The sequence below is a fragment of the Histomonas meleagridis genome (genome assembly GCF_020186115.1).
Source record: "Histomonas meleagridis strain 2922-C6/04-10x chromosome Unknown contig_111, whole genome shotgun sequence".
Classification (NCBI taxonomy): Eukaryota; Parabasalia; order Tritrichomonadida; family Dientamoebidae; genus Histomonas; species Histomonas meleagridis.
In genome coordinates, this window is record NW_027150756.1 from 74,786 (window position 1) to 95,017 (window position 20,232).

Here is a 20,232-nt window from a genome sequence, read left to right on the forward strand (position 1 = left end):
CTACTTTCGGAATACAGATGCACCCCAACTCTGAACGTATCGAGGTAGCCAACTTTGAATTGCTTTCTTTCTCTTTCGATACTATCTATTTCCCTATGCACATCACTGTTGTTGCATTTACAATTGAAGTAACATATTGAATAATTTGATTTTTGTGATCACTGTCATTTGAGGATTTTGATCCTTGTGTTTTAATAATGATCCTTGTTAATATGTATTATTAATTGTTCATTAGTATTAAGTTTATATTCTTAGTAATATAATCTTTGATTAAATTATTATACATCTCAAGTGCTTCTTTTGAAAATGAATAAAAAATCATTTGCAATAACATCTTTTATTATGTTTAAACATAATGTAATATCTTGTTTTAATAATTTTTCCCAATTTGGATTATAAACTTGATGTTCTTCATCAAAAAAATTGTTTAAATATATTCGATAAGCTTGAATTAAAATCTGAATTAAATGAAGGAATTTCTTTAAACTTCGAAAAGAATTTGAAATATTTTTCTATATAAGAACATAATGTTTGCCCATCAATTTAATGGATATTTTTAATTGTATCATTTATAAAAGTTATTATATCTTGTAATGATTTCCAATAAACATTAACACAAAAATCTTCTTCAGGAACATCGTTAATACATTGATATGTTCCGCAGATAATAATATCAATATCATTAAAATATATTTTTGGTATATTGTTTTCAGTAAAAAGTCATAAAAAATCATTCGTATAGTTTGTCCAGATGCTTTTCTGTTTTTGTTAGTATTACGAAAGTTTTTAAGATCAGTAGTATATCCACTAAATATAGTAAAGAACCTTGAAGTGATTCAGAGCCTTCTGTATCACAAAAGAATATGTCACAGTATTTCTGTATTAATTTTATTTTCAACTTTGTAGACTTATAATAAATTATGAAGTCTGATTGGTCAATAAATATTACAACCAACTATAATGCTATGTGATGAAAGAAAGCCAACAATTGAATTAAGTATAAGATGTGGTCGATTTATGAATGTTAGTGATAATATTTTAATGTATCCATTATAAAAAGATGCCTTCAACTTTAAAATTGTTGATAGATGAATTATTTGAAGAGGAAAATAACATTTTTCAGTAATTTCGATTTCTGGAGTGTTAATAATTGATCCTTTTTCAAAATAAAGATCTCCTGAACATGATATTTTGATAGATTGAATTGTATAATTAAATGTAATTCGAAGTTTTGATTTACTGTTATCGAAGGCGAATTTAGTGACGTATTAGATATAGAAACAGAAGCAGAAGGAATTGTAATTGAGTTGACCGAAATTAAATTTGTGAAAATAATTCTTGAAAGTTTAGAACTTTGTCCTTCAATTGAAAGAGCTCCCGCACAATTTGGTTCGTCATCTATTAAAATAGGATAAGATGATGATAGATCAGACGAATTAGAATCAAAGAATGAATCATTTAACTTAATGAATCAACACTTAATTATTATTTAATTTTATTGCTTTCATTAACAATATATTCAACCTCACATTCACTTCCATCACAATTAAAAACGGTTTGTGACCGTTAAAACATAACTTTTTCAGCAAGAAAATTTTTATCTCAATTCCCACTTTTTTGAATATGCCGATAATGGTGAAAAGGTTTTGTTCACTAGATTTTTACTTGTCTGGTACTCTGTAAAACAAAAATGAACAATTGGGAAACAATTCAGTTTATTCAACAAAAAATATTTTCCTTAAATAAAGAAAATGTTGTTCAAGTAGCTATTTCAGTGTTTGATATCTTTGATAATAATTATCAGTATTCATTTAACTTACTTATTAGTCAAATAATTTATTCATCATTTGTATCAGGTATGAATGATTTCGAAATCTATATGAATTTCATTAAAGAAATAAAAAAAATTGAAGATAAGAAACAAATTCAAAGTAAAATACATAAAGTTTTTTTACAAATGATTTTAAATATACATTCTCAAGAATCAAATTATTTTCTTGAGAGAATGATTCAAGAAAATTTATGTAAATCAAACATAGTTAAACAGATAAGAGAAGAATCATATTTTATACATTACATGTCCAAAAAATTTCTAGAAAAAAATAAATATTTGAAACGAAATATGGGAAACTTTGAAGAACTTTCAAAGAATGATTGGGAACTTCATAAGAAATTAATTAAAGAAGGAGCTAATCCGAATGAAATTGCAAGAATAATTCGAAATGATGAAATCGGAAAACTTCAAGAAATATCATCACAAACAAATTTTGATTTTAATCAAACAATTGAACCATCAGTTTATGAAAGACATTCATTTATTAATCAAAATAATATTACATTAATTGATTATGCAGCATTTTTCAGATCAATTAAATGTTTTAAATATTTACTTATGAATGGTTCTAATATAAAAAATGCAGGTAAATATGCAGTTGCAGGTGGAAATGAAGAAATCATTCATTTATGTGAACAAAATCATTCATCATTTAAAGATGGATATGAAGCAGCAATTGAATTTCATCGAAATAATATCTTTAAATATCTTTATGAAAATAAAATTACTGAAATTAATAATTTAGAAGAATTTGGAAAGAAGTGTATTTCATCTCATAATTATGAAATTTTTATATTTTTACAAAAAGAAGGGATGCCAATTTGCGAAAACATTATTAATGAATCAACAAGAATTGGAAACATATTTCTAATTAAACATTTTCTTGAAAGTAATCAAATTCCGAAAAATATTTTAGTATTTTCATCAAAGTCAGGAAATATTGAACTTGTTAAATATATTTTAATACAAGAAGGAATTGATATTAATGCTAAAAATAATATTTATTTTGAAAATTTTATATTTTAAAATAATATTTGGAAATTATTTTAAATATTTAATACAGCACTTATTAAAGCATCTAGAGATAGTCATATAGAAATCGTTAAATTACTTCTTGAACAAGAAGGAATTGATATTAATGCTAAAAATAATATTTATTTTGATAATTTTATATTTTAAAATAATATTTGGAAATTATTTTAAATATTTAATACAGCACTTATTAGAGCATCTAATAATGGTCGTACAGAAATCGTTAAATTACTTCTTGAACAAGAAGGAATTGATATTAATGCTAAAAATAATATTTATTTTGATAATTTTATATTTTAAAATAATATTTGGAAATTATTTAAAATATTTTATACAGCACTTATGAATGCATCTGATAATGGTTATACAGAAGTAGTAAAATTACTTCTTGAACAAGAAGGAATTGATATTAATGCTAAAAATGAAATTTATTTTAATAATTTTATATTTTAAAATAATATTTGGAAATTATTTAAAATATTTTATACAGCACTTATGAATGCATCTTTAAATGACAGAATAGAAATTGTTAAATTACTTCTTGAGCAAGAAGGAATTGATATTAATGCTAAAAATATTTATTTGTTTTATTTAATATTTGTGTTGATAATTTTATATTTCAAAATAATATTTGAACATTATTTAAAATATTTAATACAGCACTTATATTAGCAGCTGAAAGTGGTAACATAGAAATCGTTAAATTACTTCTTGAACAAGAAGGAATTGATATTAATACTAAAAAATATTTATTTGTTATATTTGAAATTTATTTTGATAATTTTATATTTCAAAATAATATTTGGAAATAATTTAAAATATTTAAAACAGCACTTATTAGAGCATCTAATAATGGTCGTACAGAAACAGTTAAATTACTTCTTGAACAAGAAGGAATTGATATCAATGCTAAAGATAATATTTATTTTAATAATTTAATATTTCAAAATAATATTTGAAATTTATTTAAATTATTTAATACAGCACTTATTAGAGCATCTGATAATGGTTATACAGAAATCGTTAAATTACTTCTTGAACAAGAAGGAATTGATATTAATACTCAAAATGTTTATTAATTTTATAAAACATTTCCACAAATAATTTGATGTATTAACTTTTTTTTATGGAAATTATTTTTGTTATTTAATACACCTCTTATATTAGCATCACAAAGTGGACATACAGAAATAGTTAAATTACTTCTTACACAAAAAGGTGTTGATATAAATACCAAAAATGATTATATATTTATTTTAATATTTGTTTTAACAATATCATATATCAAAAAAATAATTGGAAATTATTATATATATTTCAAACAGCACATATTTTTTGCTTCTGAAAATGGTCACATAGAAATCGTAAATATATTACTTGAACAAGAATGAATTGATATAAATGCTAAAGATATTAATGTATAAAGCTTAATGTTTATCCAAATTTTTTTAGATTTTAATATTATATTTGAAAATTATATAAAATATTTTTTATAACATACATGTATGCAAAAGAAAATGATTATACCAAATAATTGAAATGATTTGTAAAATGAAGGAATCCAATATGATATAACAGATAAAGCAAATGATCAAATGGAATTCTTTCCATTTTGGTAAAGAATTGATATCATTCTAAAAAACTTATTGAATAAACATATATAAAAAGTTAACGAATTTTTTAAACACGTAACATATTTTAATGAGGTTTAAATTTATTTAGTTACATAAATTGAAGTCAAAAGAAATTATTCAAAGTGAAATAAAGAGAAATTTCAATTCCATTCCTCTCACCAAAAATTGTGTTGTAAAATCATCCGACTTTTTATGCAAAAAATTAAAACAAATTTAGTTTGAAAATAAATTATGTCAATTCATTTCTATCACAATATGGATCATATGTATAAGGAAAAAGGTATCATAAAATGCTGTGAACAATTATAGTTGAAACAAATTTTTGACAAAAATTAGCTTTCTTTGGCATTAATATCCAAAATAATGTTTAAATGATATTTTCTTTGTTTAAACAAGAGATCAAATTAGGTTGATATAAAAATTTTAAATTTTTTTTTCTCATTTAAATGGAGTTTTTGTATATAAGCTTATGGCACTTTTCTAATACTAAATTAAACGGTCTTATAGTCAGTTTTCCCATAAACTTCCATCCTGGAATCCAGGTACCCCAATAAATCCTTCATACAAACACATGAACCAAAACCAACAAAATGCTCAAAATCAAAAAATTCCAAATACAAACCAGCAACTTTCAAATCAAAATCAACAGTATATAAACACAAACCAACAATTTCTAGATCCTAATCAACAATTTTTTACCTTAAACCAGCAATATTTAACACCAAACCAACAATTCTTTACCTTAAACCAGCAATATTTAGCACCAAATCAATTTGCAGATCCAAATCAGCAATATTTAAATCCAAACCAACCATTTTTAACACCAGGTCAACAATTTATTAATCCACAATTTCTCATTCCTCCACGAATCATAATTTCTGGTCCACAATATTCAATTCCATCACAGCCCACCAAAAAAGAATCCCACAACCCAACTCACAATGATGTCCAAACATATTTTGATATATGTGGCTTTAATCCCAATGTCAGAGGTTCCATGTATGAAGCCAATGCCAGAATAAATTCTTCCACAGCCACCAATCTTAAGTACATTGTTAACACTGTCATCAAACATAAAGCATTACGATATCGTCCCAAATATCAAAAGCTGAAAAGTTTAAATATTACTGACGATACGTTAATATGTCAATCGACTCGTTCTTCATTCATTGAATATGTTTTACCTTGCGATAAATATTTACATTTTCATTATAACATCATCAACACAATAAAACATAATTATCAATATCATAAAATCAATGGTGAGCAAGTTGATTTAATATGTATACAACTTATAAATCATTTTTTAGGGTTTGAAGAGCCACGAATTGGATTCTTATTGCATACGATTGGCGATTGTAGCGAACAGTACTTAAGAATATGTTCAATCAAAGCGGAAATCATTCTTTACTATATATACAACGCTGATCCACAAGATTCGATTCGATTAATATACAATAGTTTTGTATTAGCATTAAATTCCGAAACATTAAAAGAACTCGAAGTTTATAAGCGCGCAAACACTAAAGATTCAACAAACAAAAGATTTCTATGGGTCAAATCAGGGAAAAGGATAATTCTTGATGATTACATTAAATGTTATTTATATTTGCGCTTCCTTGATATATTATTTAATACGTATTGCATTAATCCATGTAATCCATATCCAAATGGCACTGTGCAATATGAATACTTCGAGAAAGTCAAAGGATTTCATAATGTGCAAACATTAACGAGTTTTTTCCAACACATAAATTTGAACTTTACAATGGATATTAGAATGGGCACAAGTGGAATATTATCAATGTTGACTAAATTCCCAAGAATTGATTATCAAATCAAAAATGGAGTCGATTTAAATGATTACATTTATTACAATGACATCGAATGGAATCACGTTTCTGAACTTTATACTTTACAATACTTAAAACTATTGAATCTCTTCAAAAATGATTTGAAGTCAATTCCAAATAATGGAATCAACTTTTGTAAGTGGATGTTCATCCAAACTATTCGTTGTGATTGTGATTTGTTTGGTTGTGAGAATACTTTCGATGATAATCTGTTGGATAATATAAAATTTAAAAATATCGAAACAGCTGAATTTTTTTATTTAAATGTTTGCAATTGTGTTTTGAAAATTGTTCAAAAAAATGTCGAATTATTAAATGGTATAATCGATGTGAGTAAAATAGCGTTCGTTACAATAATTAATGATGATAAAATCGTCTTCGTTGAGGCAAAAGATGGTGCAGCGCCAACAGGACAAAAGGTGAATTTGGGAAAAGGAGAATGCAAAATGGAAGAAATCGAATTGCTGAAGAATTATAAGACAACTTTTAATATTTCAAATAGCCCTCCAAAAAATATGAAAAAGAAATAGAAAAAAATATTTGAAAATAGAAATAAAATTTTATTTTTGTTTTATATACGATCGTTTCGATAAATCATTGATGGATGAATAAAAAACACAAAAAATATTATTTTTATTTATATTTAAATCTTTGTTTTCTTAGTTTTGTGTTTTAGAATTAAAATAAAATTGGGGGAACAAAAATTTGAATAGGGCTAATTGGAGCGACACTGGGTATTTTAAAATTTTTATATCAACCTCAAATTTGATCTCTTGTTTAAACAAAGAAAATATCATTTAAACATTATTTTGGATATTAATGCCAAAGAAAGCTAATTTTTGTCAAAAATTTGTTTCAACTATAATTGTTCACAGCATTTTATGATACCTTTTTCCTTATACATATGATCCATATTGTGATAGAAATGAATTGACATAATTTATTTTCAAACTAAATTTGTTTTAATTTTTTGCATAAAAAGTCGGATGATTTTACAACACAATTTTTGGTGAGAGGAATGGAATTGAAATTTCTCTTTATTTCACTTTGAATAATTTCTTTTGACTTCAATTTATGTAACTAAATAAATTTAAACCTCATTAAAATATGTTACGTGTTTAAAAAATTCGTTAACTTTTTATATATGTTTATTCAATAAGTTTTTTAGAATGATATCAATTCTTTACCAAAATGGAAAGAATTCCATTTGATCATTTGCTTTATCTGTTATATCATATTGGATTCCTTCATTTTACAAATCATTTCAATTATTTGGTATAATCATTTTCTTTTGCATACATGTATGTTATAAAAAATATTTTATATAATTTTCAAATATAATATTAAAATCTAAAAAAATTTGGATAAACATTAAGCTTTATACATTAATATCTTTAGCATTTATATCAATTCATTCTTGTTCAAGTAATATATTTACGATTTCTATGTGACCATTTTCAGAAGCAAAAATATGTGCTGTTTGAAATATATATAATAATTTCCAATTATTTTTTTGATATATGATATTGTTAAAACAAATATTAAAATAAATATATAATCATTTTTGGTATTTATATCAACACCTTTTTGTGTAAGAAGTAATTTAACTATTTCTGTATGTCCACTTTGTGATGCTAATATAAGAGGTGTATTAAATAACAAAAATAATTTCCATAAAAAAAAGTTAATACATCAAATTATTTGTGGAAATGTTTTATAAAATTAATAAACATTTTGAGTATTAATATCAATTCCTTCTTGTTCAAGAAGTAATTTAACGATTTCTGTATAACCATTATCAGATGCTCTAATAAGTGCTGTATTAAATAATTTAAATAAATTTCAAATATTATTTTGAAATATTAAATTATTAAAATAAATATTATCTTTAGCATTGATATCAATTCCTTCTTGTTCAAGAAGTAATTTAACTGTTTCTGTACGACCATTATTAGATGCTCTAATAAGTGCTGTTTTAAATATTTTAAATTATTTCCAAATATTATTTTGAAATATAAAATTATCAAAATAAATTTCAAATATAACAAATAAATATTTTTAGTATTAATATCAATTCCTTCTTGTTCAAGAAGTAATTTAACGATTTCTATGTTACCACTTTCAGCTGCTAATATAAGTGCTGTATTAAATATTTTAAATAATGTTCAAATATTATTTTGAAATATAAAATTATCAACACAAATATTAAATAAAACAAATAAATATTTTTAGCATTAATATCAATTCCTTCTTGCTCAAGAAGTAATTTAACAATTTCTATTCTGTCATTTAAAGATGCATTCATAAGTGCTGTATAAAATATTTTAAATAATTTCCAAATATTATTTTAAAATATAAAATTATTAAAATAAATTTCATTTTTAGCATTAATATCAATTCCTTCTTGTTCAAGAAGTAATTTTACTACTTCTGTATAACCATTATCAGATGCATTCATAAGTGCTGTATAAAATATTTTAAATAATTTCCAAATATTATTTTAAAATATAAAATTATCAAAATAAATATTATTTTTAGCATTAATATCAATTCCTTCTTGTTCAAGAAGTAATTTAACGATTTCTGTACGACCATTATTAGATGCTCTAATAAGTGCTGTATTAAATATTTAAAATAATTTCCAAATATTATTTTAAAATATAAAATTATCAAAATAAATATTATTTTTAGCATTAATATCAATTCCTTCTTGTTCAAGAAGTAATTTAACGATTTCTATATGACTATCTCTAGATGCTTTAATAAGTGCTGTATTAAATATTTAAAATAATTTCCAAATATTATTTTAAAATATAAAATTTTCAAAATAAATATTATTTTTAGCATTAATATCAATTCCTTCTTGTATTAAAATATATTTAACAAGTTCAATATTTCCTGACTTTGATGAAAATACTAAAATATTTTTCGGAATTTGATTACTTTCAAGAAAATGTTTAATTAGAAATATGTTTCCAATTCTTGTTGATTCATTAATAATGTTTTCGCAAATTGGCATCCCTTCTTTATTGTAAAAATATAAAAATTTCATAATTATGAGATGAAATACACTTCTTTCCAAATTCTTCTAAATTATTAATTTCAGTAATTTTATTTTCATAAAGATATTTAAAGATATTATTTCGATGAAATTCAATTGCTGCTTCATATCCATCTTTAAATGATGAATGATTTTGTTCACATAAATGAATGATTTCTTCATTTCCACCTGCAACTGCATATTTACCTGCATTTTTTATATTAGAACCATTCATAAGTAAATATTTAAAACATTTAATTGATCTGAAAAAATGCTGCATAATCAATTAATGTAATATTATTTTGATTAATAAATGAATGTCTTTCATAAACTGATGGTTCAATTGTTTGATTAAAATCAAAAATTTGTTTGTGATGATATTTCTTGAAGTTTTCCGATTTCATCATTTCGAATTATTCTTGCAATTTCATTCGGATTAGCTCCTTCTTTAATTAATTTCTTATGAAGTTCCCAATCATTCTTTGAAAGTTCTTCAAAGTTTCCCATATTTCGTTTCAAATATTTATTTTTTTCTAGAAATTTTTTTGGACATGTAATGTATAAAATATGATTCTTCTCTTATCTGTTTAACTATGTTTGATTTACATAAATTTTCTTGAATCATTCTCTCAAGAAAATAATTTGATTCTTGAGAATGTATATTTAAAATCATTTGTAAAAAAAACTTTATGTATTTTACTTTGAATTTGTTTCTTATCTTCAATTTTTTTTATTTCTTTAATGAAATTCATATAGATTTCAGAAATCATTCATACCTGATACAAATGATGAATAAATTATTTGACTAATAAGTAAGTTAAATGAATACTGATAATTATTATCAAAGATATCAAACACTGAAATAGCTACTTGAACAACATTTTCTTTATTTAAGGAAAATATTTTTTGTTGAATAAACTGAATTGTTTCCCAATTGTTCATTTTTGTTTTACAGAGTACCAGACAAGTAAAAATCTAGTGAACAAAACCTTTTCACCATTATCGGCATATTCAAAAAAAGTGGGAATTGAGATAAAAAATTTTCTTGCTGAAAAAAGTTATGTTTTAACGGTCACAAACCGTTTTTTAATTGTGATGGAAGTGAATGTGAGGTTGAATATATTGTTAATGAAAGCAATAAAATTAAATAATAATTAAGTGTTGATTCATTAAGTTAAATGATTCATTCTTTGATTCTAATTCGTCTGATCTATCATCATCTTATCCTATTTTAATAGATGACGAACCAAATTGTGAGGGAGCTCTTTCAATTGAAGGACAAAGTTCTAAACTTTCAAGAATTATTTTCACAAATTTAATTTCGGTCAACTCAATTACAATTCCTTCTGCTTCTGTTTCTATATCTAATACGTCACTAAATTCGCCTTCGATAACAGTAAATCAAAACTTCGAATTACATTTAATTATACAATTCAATCTATCAAAATATCATGTTCAGGAGATCTTTATTTTGAAAAAGGATCAATTATTAACACTCCAGAAATCGAAATTACTGAAAAATGTTATTTTCCTCTTCAAATAATTCATCTATCAACAATTTTTAAAGTTGAAGGCATCTTTTTATAATGGATACATTAAAATATTATCACTAACATTCATAAATCGACCACATCTTATACTTAATTCAATTGTTGGCTTTCTTTCATCACATAGCATTATAGTTGGTTGTAATATTTATTGACCAATCAGACTTCATAATTTATTATAAGTCTACAAAGTTGAAAATAAAATTAATACAGAAATACTGTGACATATTCTTTTGTGATACAGAAGGCTCTGAATCACTTCAAGGTTCTTTACTATATTTAGTGGATATACTACTGATCTTAAAAACTTTCGTAATACTAACAAAAACAGAAAAGCATCTGGACAAACTATACGAATGATTTTTTATGACTTTTTTTTTTTTTTTTTTTTTTTACTGAAAACAATATACCAAAAATATATTTTAATGATATTGATATTATTATCTGCGGAACATATCAATGTATTAACGATGTTCCTGAAGAAGATTTTTGTGTTAATGTTTATTGGAAATCATTACAAGATATAATAACTTTTATAAATGATACAATTAAAAATATCCATTAAATTGATGGGCAAACATTATGTTCTTATATAGAAAAATATTTCAAATTCTTTTCGAAGTTTAAAGAAATTCCTTCATTTAATTCAGATTTTAATTCAAGCTTATCGAATATATTTAAACAATTTTTTTGATGAAGAACATCAAGTTTATAATCCAAATTGGGAAAAATTATTAAAACAAGATATTACATTATGTTTAAACATAATAAAAGATGTTATTGCAAATGATTTTTTATTCATTTTCAAAAGAAGCACTTGAGATGTATAATAATTTAATCAAAGATTATATTACTAAGAATATAAACTTAATACTAATGAACAATTAATAATACATATTAACAAGGATCATTATTAAAACACAAGGATCAAAATCCTCAAATGACAGTGATCACAAAAATCAAATTATTCAATATGTTACTTCAATTGTAAATGCAACAACAGTGATGTGCATAGGGAAATAGATAGTATCGAAAGAGAAAGAAAGCAATTCAAAGTTGGCTACCTCGATACGTTCAGAGTTGGGGTGCATCTGTATTCCGAAAGTAGAACATACGACATATGTGCGAATGATATACTTTACCCGTTTGAGGTCGGCGAAATTAATTGTGATAGAGCAGCTACTTATCACAATGGGTACTGCGTTGGTTTAATTTCCACAAACGATCTCTTTCATTGCGTATATTGCCATACAATACCGGTTCCTGGGGAAGAGCAAAAAAAGGTAAATAGTTACTTCTTAAGATTTCATTTATTCATATGGAAGAACAAAAACAATGAAAGAAAAAATAAAATTCTTTTATATTTATTTGTATATCAATCTTTGTTTTTCTTAAATTGGTATTTATAAAATCATTTATTATTGTTATAGATAATGTTAAAATGTTTAAGAACAAATAAAAATTTTTATTTTTATTTATTTTTATTTTTTATTTATATAATAAATAAATACTTTATTCAAAACTTGACAAAACAGTGTTATTTGGTCGAGGCTTATATGTAAATCCGACGAATGCGAATTGTGCCAAATCTGACAGAGGGATGTGGCCGCATGTTTGGTGTGGCAATGGCTCTAATTGTTCGAAATGCAGAAGTGTCTGTTGGTGATTTGATGATAGGTATAAACGGCGGCGTGTTCGAGAATGGCTCTTCGAAATCAAATCCATTGAAGAACGGGTGCGAAATGATCTCCTCGAAGCCGTACCGCTCTGTCTCGTCGCATATCAAATGCCGCATCAAGTCGACTGCTTCAATTGTCGCATTTTGTGTAACAGGAAATTGAAGCGTGTTCGTCCAATTGAGGATTTTGCGCGCAATGTGCTTCGCTTTCTTACTATAAAACGGAGGATATCCATAGATCATTTCGTAAAGAATGACGCCAACTGCCCAAAAGTCGCTCGAAGGCGTCGCGTTTTGTCCGCAAAGTAATTCGGGCGATGCATAATCAATAGATAACGCTTCAATATGATTGTCGCGCGTATGATGCGGACGGCCTGAATTTCGCGATGAATAAATTTCATTAATTTGATCAATAGTAAATCCAATCTCATCTAATATTAATGAAATATCAATCTCTGGTTTGGAATAATTAGTCGCTAGTCCAAAGTCTGTAAGTTTAATATGACCATTTAAATTAATTAATATGTTATCTGGTTTAAGATCTCGATGTAAATATCCTAACGAATGAACAGAATGAATCGCTAAACAGATTTCTGCTATATAAAATTTCGCCCACGATGGTTGAAACGTTTGATATTTCATTAAAAGCCCCATTAAATCACCGCCTGGAACATATTCTAATGAAAGATAAAGATATTCTTGATCTTGAAATGAACATTTTAACTCAACAATCCATGGATTATTGGAAATACTTAATACATCACGTTCTGATCGAACATTATTAACTTGTTGATCAATAATAATTTTCGCTTTCTTTAAGACTTTTAACGCACATAATTCTGAAGTAGTTCGATCACCTGCTAACCAAACTTCTCCATAACCTCCACGGCCAATCATTTTTAAACGTACATAACGTTCTGCTTTAAATCTAGTACGCATAACTCGCGTATATGTTGATTCTTCAGTCAAAAATTTTTGGTAATACTCTTCACGTTCTTCTTGTGTAAGATTTTCTTTGCTCAAAAAAATTGTTGATCTTAGTATGACGTCGTTCTCGTTCAATAGCATCATTCGATATTTTGTTATAATGGTCGTCAAAAAATTGCCGAATACTAATAACTTTAATTTGTGTTTCGCGACTAACTCCAATGTCATTCGCTATTTCATTTAAAATATTAGGATCAAAATTATATGTAATCGCTGCTGGTCTAACAACTGATGTCATAAAACTTTACTTAAAAATATTCAGCGGAGACCGTTTGGCATTGAATAATTATTTTGTCAATTTCTTCTTTAATAATGTTCAGATCAAGATCAAAACATCAAATCACATTTAATCATCTTTATAATAAATATAAATGGACAGAAAAACAAATTGAAGAAGAAGTTAACAAAGGACATTTAACACCAATTTCACCTTTTTCATCAGAACAAACATCTATGAATAATATTACATGTTCTATTTGTTATAATTTTTATCCATTAATTAATGAAACGAATTGTTGTCACCAACATATTTGTACAGAGTGTTTTGCAGCATGTATTACTCCAGAAGAAAAGACATGTCCATTTTGTCGGAAATGTAATTTAAGTGTTAAAGCTAATCAACGGAAAGAAAATCTTAAAATTCAAGATTTTGACGATCTTCAATTTTCTAAACATGAAAAAGAATTACGTGAAGGTATTCAATGGGATGAATTAACAGGGTTTAGTGATGAAATTATTGCAGCATCACTTCAATATAATATTGATCCAAGTTTTCTTCATGAGTTATCATCTTCAGGTATTAGTGAAGAAGAAATTCTTCAAATTATTCAGATGCAACATTAATCAATAAAATCACGTATAAAAATTAATTTTTATTTTGATGAAATGAAATTATTCGAATCCAATTTTTCATAAAGTATACAAAATTCAGTTAAGAATAATTTTTGCTTCGACCACAACAAAAATTTCAAATCTTCAAAAATCGAACGAAATGACTGAATTTGGGAGTACAGTAGCTATGATTCCATGTTGTATTTGTGGAGTCCCAATTGAACCTAATCCGAGTAATATGTGTTTAGCATGTTTACGAACGCAAAGTAATTTTTCTAATGAAATTCCGAATACATCATCTATTACATATTGTCGTACATGTGGTCGATATCAAACAAGTCCTACACAATGGCAAGCATTTCCTTTAGAATCTAACGAGTTACTTCAACTTTGTATTTCTAAAGTTTCAGGACTTCAAAATTTCACTAAAACAGAAGCACATTTTCTTTATACAGAACCACATTCCAAAAAATTAAAAATTTCATTAACGGTTCAAAAAGAGTCTATTAATGGAGCTATTTTACGCCAAACATTAATTTTAACTATTAATGTTTGTAATATGCAATGTACCACAATGTTGTGAAGCCGCCACGCCACGTGATCATTGGATTGCTAATGTTCAGTTACGGATGGACAGCAAACATCGTCGTACATTATTTTGGCTTGAACAAGTTATCTTATCACATCATGCGCACTCGAAAGCAGTTAACATTCAGCGCCAAAAGTCAGGTGTTGATTTCCATTTTTCTGATAAGTCATCAGCGATGTCATTTGTTAATTTTATTCAAAATCATCTTCCAGTTCTTGTTGAAGATTCGCATCGTCAAGTTGGTGAAGATATTCAAAACTCGACTATTGATTCACGTTATTCGATTAGTGTTCGAGCGCCACCATTAAATCGTCAAGACTTAGTTATACTTCCAGATTACTTAGTTAAAGGCACAGGCAATCAATGCTTCATTGCAGTTGTATTACGTATTACGCGTAATATTAAAATGATCGATCCGCACACAGCGAAAATCATTGACATTGACGGTCCTAAATATTGGAAGCGTCCATTTAATGCGATTCTTTCTCTGAGTGATCTCAAGAAATTTGTTGTTATTTCTATTGAATGCATTGGAGCAAAAATTGGACGATTCCAAGTTGCTGACATTGAACTTGTTGATGAAGAAACATATAGCGAACATATTTCAGTTCGAAGTCACTTAGGGAATATCTTACACGAGAACGATGTTGTTCTTGGCTATGACATTCGAAGCAGTGTGCTAACAGACAAAGATGCGGAAGTCTTCCAGCGACATAATCTTTCAGAAGTTATTATTGTTGGTAAAAGTGTTGAACATAAGAAACGTAACAAACGTCGTCAGTGGCACGTGAAGGAACTTGCGCCTGTGAACGAGGTCTGATCAAGAGGAGTTCGAAGAGTTTCTTGACGACTTGGAGAATGACGCAGAAAATCGTCAGAACGTTGACATATATCGCAACACAGAAGTCGCCGCAGATGATCCTGACGTTGTGAGGACGACGATTGCATTGAGTGAGATGAAAATTGATCCAGACAATCAACAATACGCATTTGTACCCGATCCATATGGAACATATTGAATATATAAATAAATAAATATCAAATTTTTATTGGAAATATAATTCTCTGAATGAACTCAATTGAGTTATTTCATTGTGGATTTTTAGCATAAATATCTGTGAACATTAATGATTTCTCTTCCTTGTTATTAATATAAAGAAATGAATTTTATATTTCATACATTTTCATTAATAGAGTTCAATTACATTCCCAATTTGTTACAAAGAATTCTTATTTTACATTGCATTATTATGGGGGACTTTTGATTGGATTTCTCTTCCTTATTTTTAAAAAAGCAGATTCATAATTCAGAATGAAGTTACTTTGATCCTTTGAGATTGGGTTTTATTCTTGTATTTAAGATGCGAATTTTATGTTCCATATTCATTTTCCCTAATAAAGTTCGGTTACATTTCTAATTTGGATTATATTACAAAGAATACTTATTTTGTAATGAAAATTTTCATTTATTAAAACAAACATTTCTAAAAATATATTTAAAAATTATTTATTTATTTATTTATTTAAACATATTTTTTCATTCTATTTAAGAATTCTGCAAAATCCTTTTCTACTTTTCGAAGTGGTTCATAATCCGTGTGTCCTTTCGGTGTACATTTTAATATTTCGACAACATTCCCATAATATTTAACAATTCGCTGATACACTTCCGCAAGAAGCATTGAACTTGATTTACTTTCGAAAACTGGTTGTGTTTCATATGATAAAAGAAGTGAACGTCGAACTTCATCTTTCGAGAATTCATAAAGTTTGTCAATGATCGTCGCATACATTCGAACGTATTGTTCATAAACTTCTTTTTCTTGTTCGAAATTTAAAAAGATGTCACTTAAATTAGAAAAAAATGAATTTCGCGTCTTTTCGAATTTGTTAATTAAATTGTTACTCATAACTTCCATAGTTGAAATAATGATTTCTAATTGCAGAAGCATTTCAGAATCCAAAATTTCATATTCTTCTAAAAATGGAATAACATATTCTTTCGTAATACGTAAATAATTGCCATATAAAAGTTCACTTAAATAAAGTTCATTTAAGATTTCACTTCGTCTTTCAACAATTTTTCGTTCGTTTTCGCTGATGTCGGCAACAATAAAAATTTCGTTATATGAAAGTGTTAAAACAAAATGTGTAAAATCTTGAAGACCTTGAAATAACTCAGCAACAAATATTCGTTCTTTAGTAATACCAAATGTACGTAATATTGGATCTATAAGTTCAATTTGACTTGGAAAGGTTAAAAAAAGAAAAACGATAATCAACAAAAAAATTTCCATTAAAATCACAAACTGGTAAAGTAAATTCTGTAGTTTGTTCATTATTCATAAATTCGAGCCATGAATTATTAGGTGTAATCGTGGATGAAATCGTTGGTCGTTGTAAACTTGTGGTTAAAACTAAAATATCTTGAAGTGGAATGTTTTGAATATCTGAAATTATTGTTTCACCAAATCGTAAACAAAGTTTGTATTGACTTCCAACTTTAAAAAAAAAGTCTTGATCTTTCTGAAAAATTCTTACTTTCATAAAGTTCATTAAATTCTTTCGATGATATATTCTTCGTTTCACCTTTTGGTAAAACTACTGATATTTGAAATAAATCTTTCCAATTGTTTTCTCCCAATTTAGTTTTGGTAAAAAAAAAGTTTAACAAACAAACATAGTCAAATTCAAAACATTTTTATTTTCGTTTCATCATTTTTTATTCAGAAACTTTTATGCTCTTCGCTTTTTTAAATAAAATCATATAAGATTTTGCATAACGCTAGCTTTATTTCTTTGTACTTTATGGATTTCCATATTTGTTTTGGAAAAATCATTTATTTTAATCATTGTGATATTTATATAAAATATTTAGAAACAAAGAATGACCAATTCAAAGTAAAAAAGAAGAAATAAAAAGTAAATCTAATATCATTCAAGTTTTTATTGACTATATCTTAAAATATAAATCACAAGAATCATATTTTCTAATTGAACAAGTTACTAATAAAAATTTAATTGAATCGAATATTATTTTATTCATTTTTTTGTTTTTCATTAATTAATTGAACAATCTCTGTATTACCGTTTTCGTTTGCATGGTTAATTGCTGTTTTAAATAGATTGTTTAAATACTAAATATAGTTTTAAAATCCAAAATTTTCAACACAAGCAACGAAGAAAGCAAATTAACATCTTTAACATTGATATTAATTCCTTCTTGATTAAGAAGCAACTTAACTATTTCTGCATGACCATTTGAAGATGCTAATATCAATGCTGTTTCCTACATTTGAATTGAATTCCAAAAATAATATTGAAATTTTAAAATAAAGAATTAAAATTTGAAGAAAATATATAAATATTTTTAATATTTATATTAATTCCTTCTTGATTAAGAAGCAACTTAACGATTTCTACATGACCATTTTCAGATGATAACATTAATATTGTATTAAATAATATAAATAATTTCCAAATGTTGTATTGAAACATCAAATTAATAAAATAAATTTTAAATAAAATAAATAAAAATCTTTAGCATTGATATTTATTCCTTTTTGTTCAAGAAGTAATTTAACTATTTTTATATGACCATTTGAAGATGCTTTCATAAGTGCTGTTCTAAACATTTTTTGCAATTTTTAAATAGTTTTTTTAAACATAAAAATATTAACATTAAAACAATAATATTAAAATGAATATCAAATAAAACAAATAAATATCCTTAGAATTAATATTTATTCCTTTTTGTTCAAGAAGTAATTCCACTATTTCTGTGTGACCATTTTCAGATGCTTTCATAAGTGCTGTTTGAAATATTTTAAATAATTTCCAAACACTATTTTAAAATACCAAATTCTTAAAATAAATATTTTGATCATTAATTTTAATATCTTTTTTCGCAAGAAGTAATTTGACAATTTCTGTGTAACCTTTCCAAGATGCTAACATAAGTGCTGTCCAAAATATTTCAAATAATTTCCAAATGTTAATATAATACTCCAAATTATTTACTTTAATATCAAATAAAGAACATAAATAGTTTTAGCATTAATATCAATTCCTTTTTGTTCAAGAAGTAATTTTGCTATTTCTGTGTATCCCTTTCTAGATGCATAAATAAGTGCTGAAAACAATATTTAAAATAATTTCCAAATCTTACTTTGATATATGAAAACATGAAAACAAAATTTAATTCAAATAAATAGATATTTATAGCATTAATATCAATTCCTTCTTGTTCAAGAATATACTGAACAAGTTCTAAGTTTCCTGATTCCGATGAAAATACTAAAATATCCTTTGGAATTGGATTATTTTGGAGAAAATGTTTAATAATTATTAAATTTCCCATTTTTGCAGCTATAACAAAAAAATTTTTGTCAACTTTCCCATCACCTTCCAAAAACGAATAAACTTGATAATTACCACAAATTATACAAAGGATTGATAAAGAATAATAAAACATTTCATCACATGGCAATGAGTAATTGATATTATAATCATCAATATCATCGTTAAACACTAAACTTAAATTTGAATATCCTTCTGATTTATTTATTTGATCAATTTTATTCTCATAAAGATATTTAAAGATATCATTTCTATGAAATTTAATAGCTGCTTCGAAAGAACCATCAAAAGATAAATGCTTTTGTTCACATAAGTGAATAATTTCAAGATTTCCTCCTGCAATTGCAGCTTTACCTACATTGTCTAAATTAGAACCATTCATAAGTAAATGTTTAAAACATTTAATTGATCCAAAAAATGCTGAATAATCAATTAATGTAACATTATAACGATTAATAAAGTCGCATCTTTCATAAAGTGAAGGCTCAATTGTTTGATTATAATCAAAATTTGTTTGTGATGAAATTTCTTGAAGTTTTTCAATTTCATCATTTCGAATGATTTGTGCAATTTCATTCGGATTATGTCCTTCTTTAATTAGTTGCTTATGAAGTTCCCAATCATTCTTTGAGAGTTCTTCATAATTATCATAAAAATATTTTTTTGCAGGATTCCTAAAGCCACCATTTTCAGAGGAAAAATCGATATTATTAAATGTTTGGTTTTGTTTTTCTTTAATTTTATTTTCCGCTTCTTCACTGTAAGGGAAAAAATATTTTGCTGGTACAAAAGATCTTGAATGAGTATATTTCTTTTTTATAAAATCTAAATCTACTAAATTTTTATCA

The 20,232-nt window shown here is 25.6% G+C and overlaps 2 protein-coding genes across 2 annotated transcripts; one reads left to right on the plus strand and one right to left on the minus strand.

The window, feature by feature from the left end:
- Positions 1-12,492: 12,492 nt before the first annotated feature.
- GO595_000771 (AGC family protein kinase) lies at positions 12,493-13,689 on the minus strand (the record flags this gene model as incomplete). The annotated part of the gene is made up of 1 exon (XM_067921214.1): positions 12,493-13,689. The coding sequence occupies one exon, from the start codon at positions 13,687-13,689 to the stop codon at positions 12,493-12,495; it is 1,197 nt and encodes a 398-aa protein (XP_067779027.1).
- A 1,295-nt stretch (positions 13,690-14,984) lies between these two features.
- Positions 14,985-15,845, plus strand: GO595_000772 (NMD3 family protein; the record flags this gene model as incomplete). Its single annotated transcript, XM_067921225.1, has 1 exon — positions 14,985-15,845. One exon carries the CDS (start codon positions 14,985-14,987, stop codon positions 15,843-15,845), a length of 861 nt encoding a protein of 286 aa, XP_067779028.1.
- Between the last annotated feature and the right edge of the window lie 4,387 nt (positions 15,846-20,232).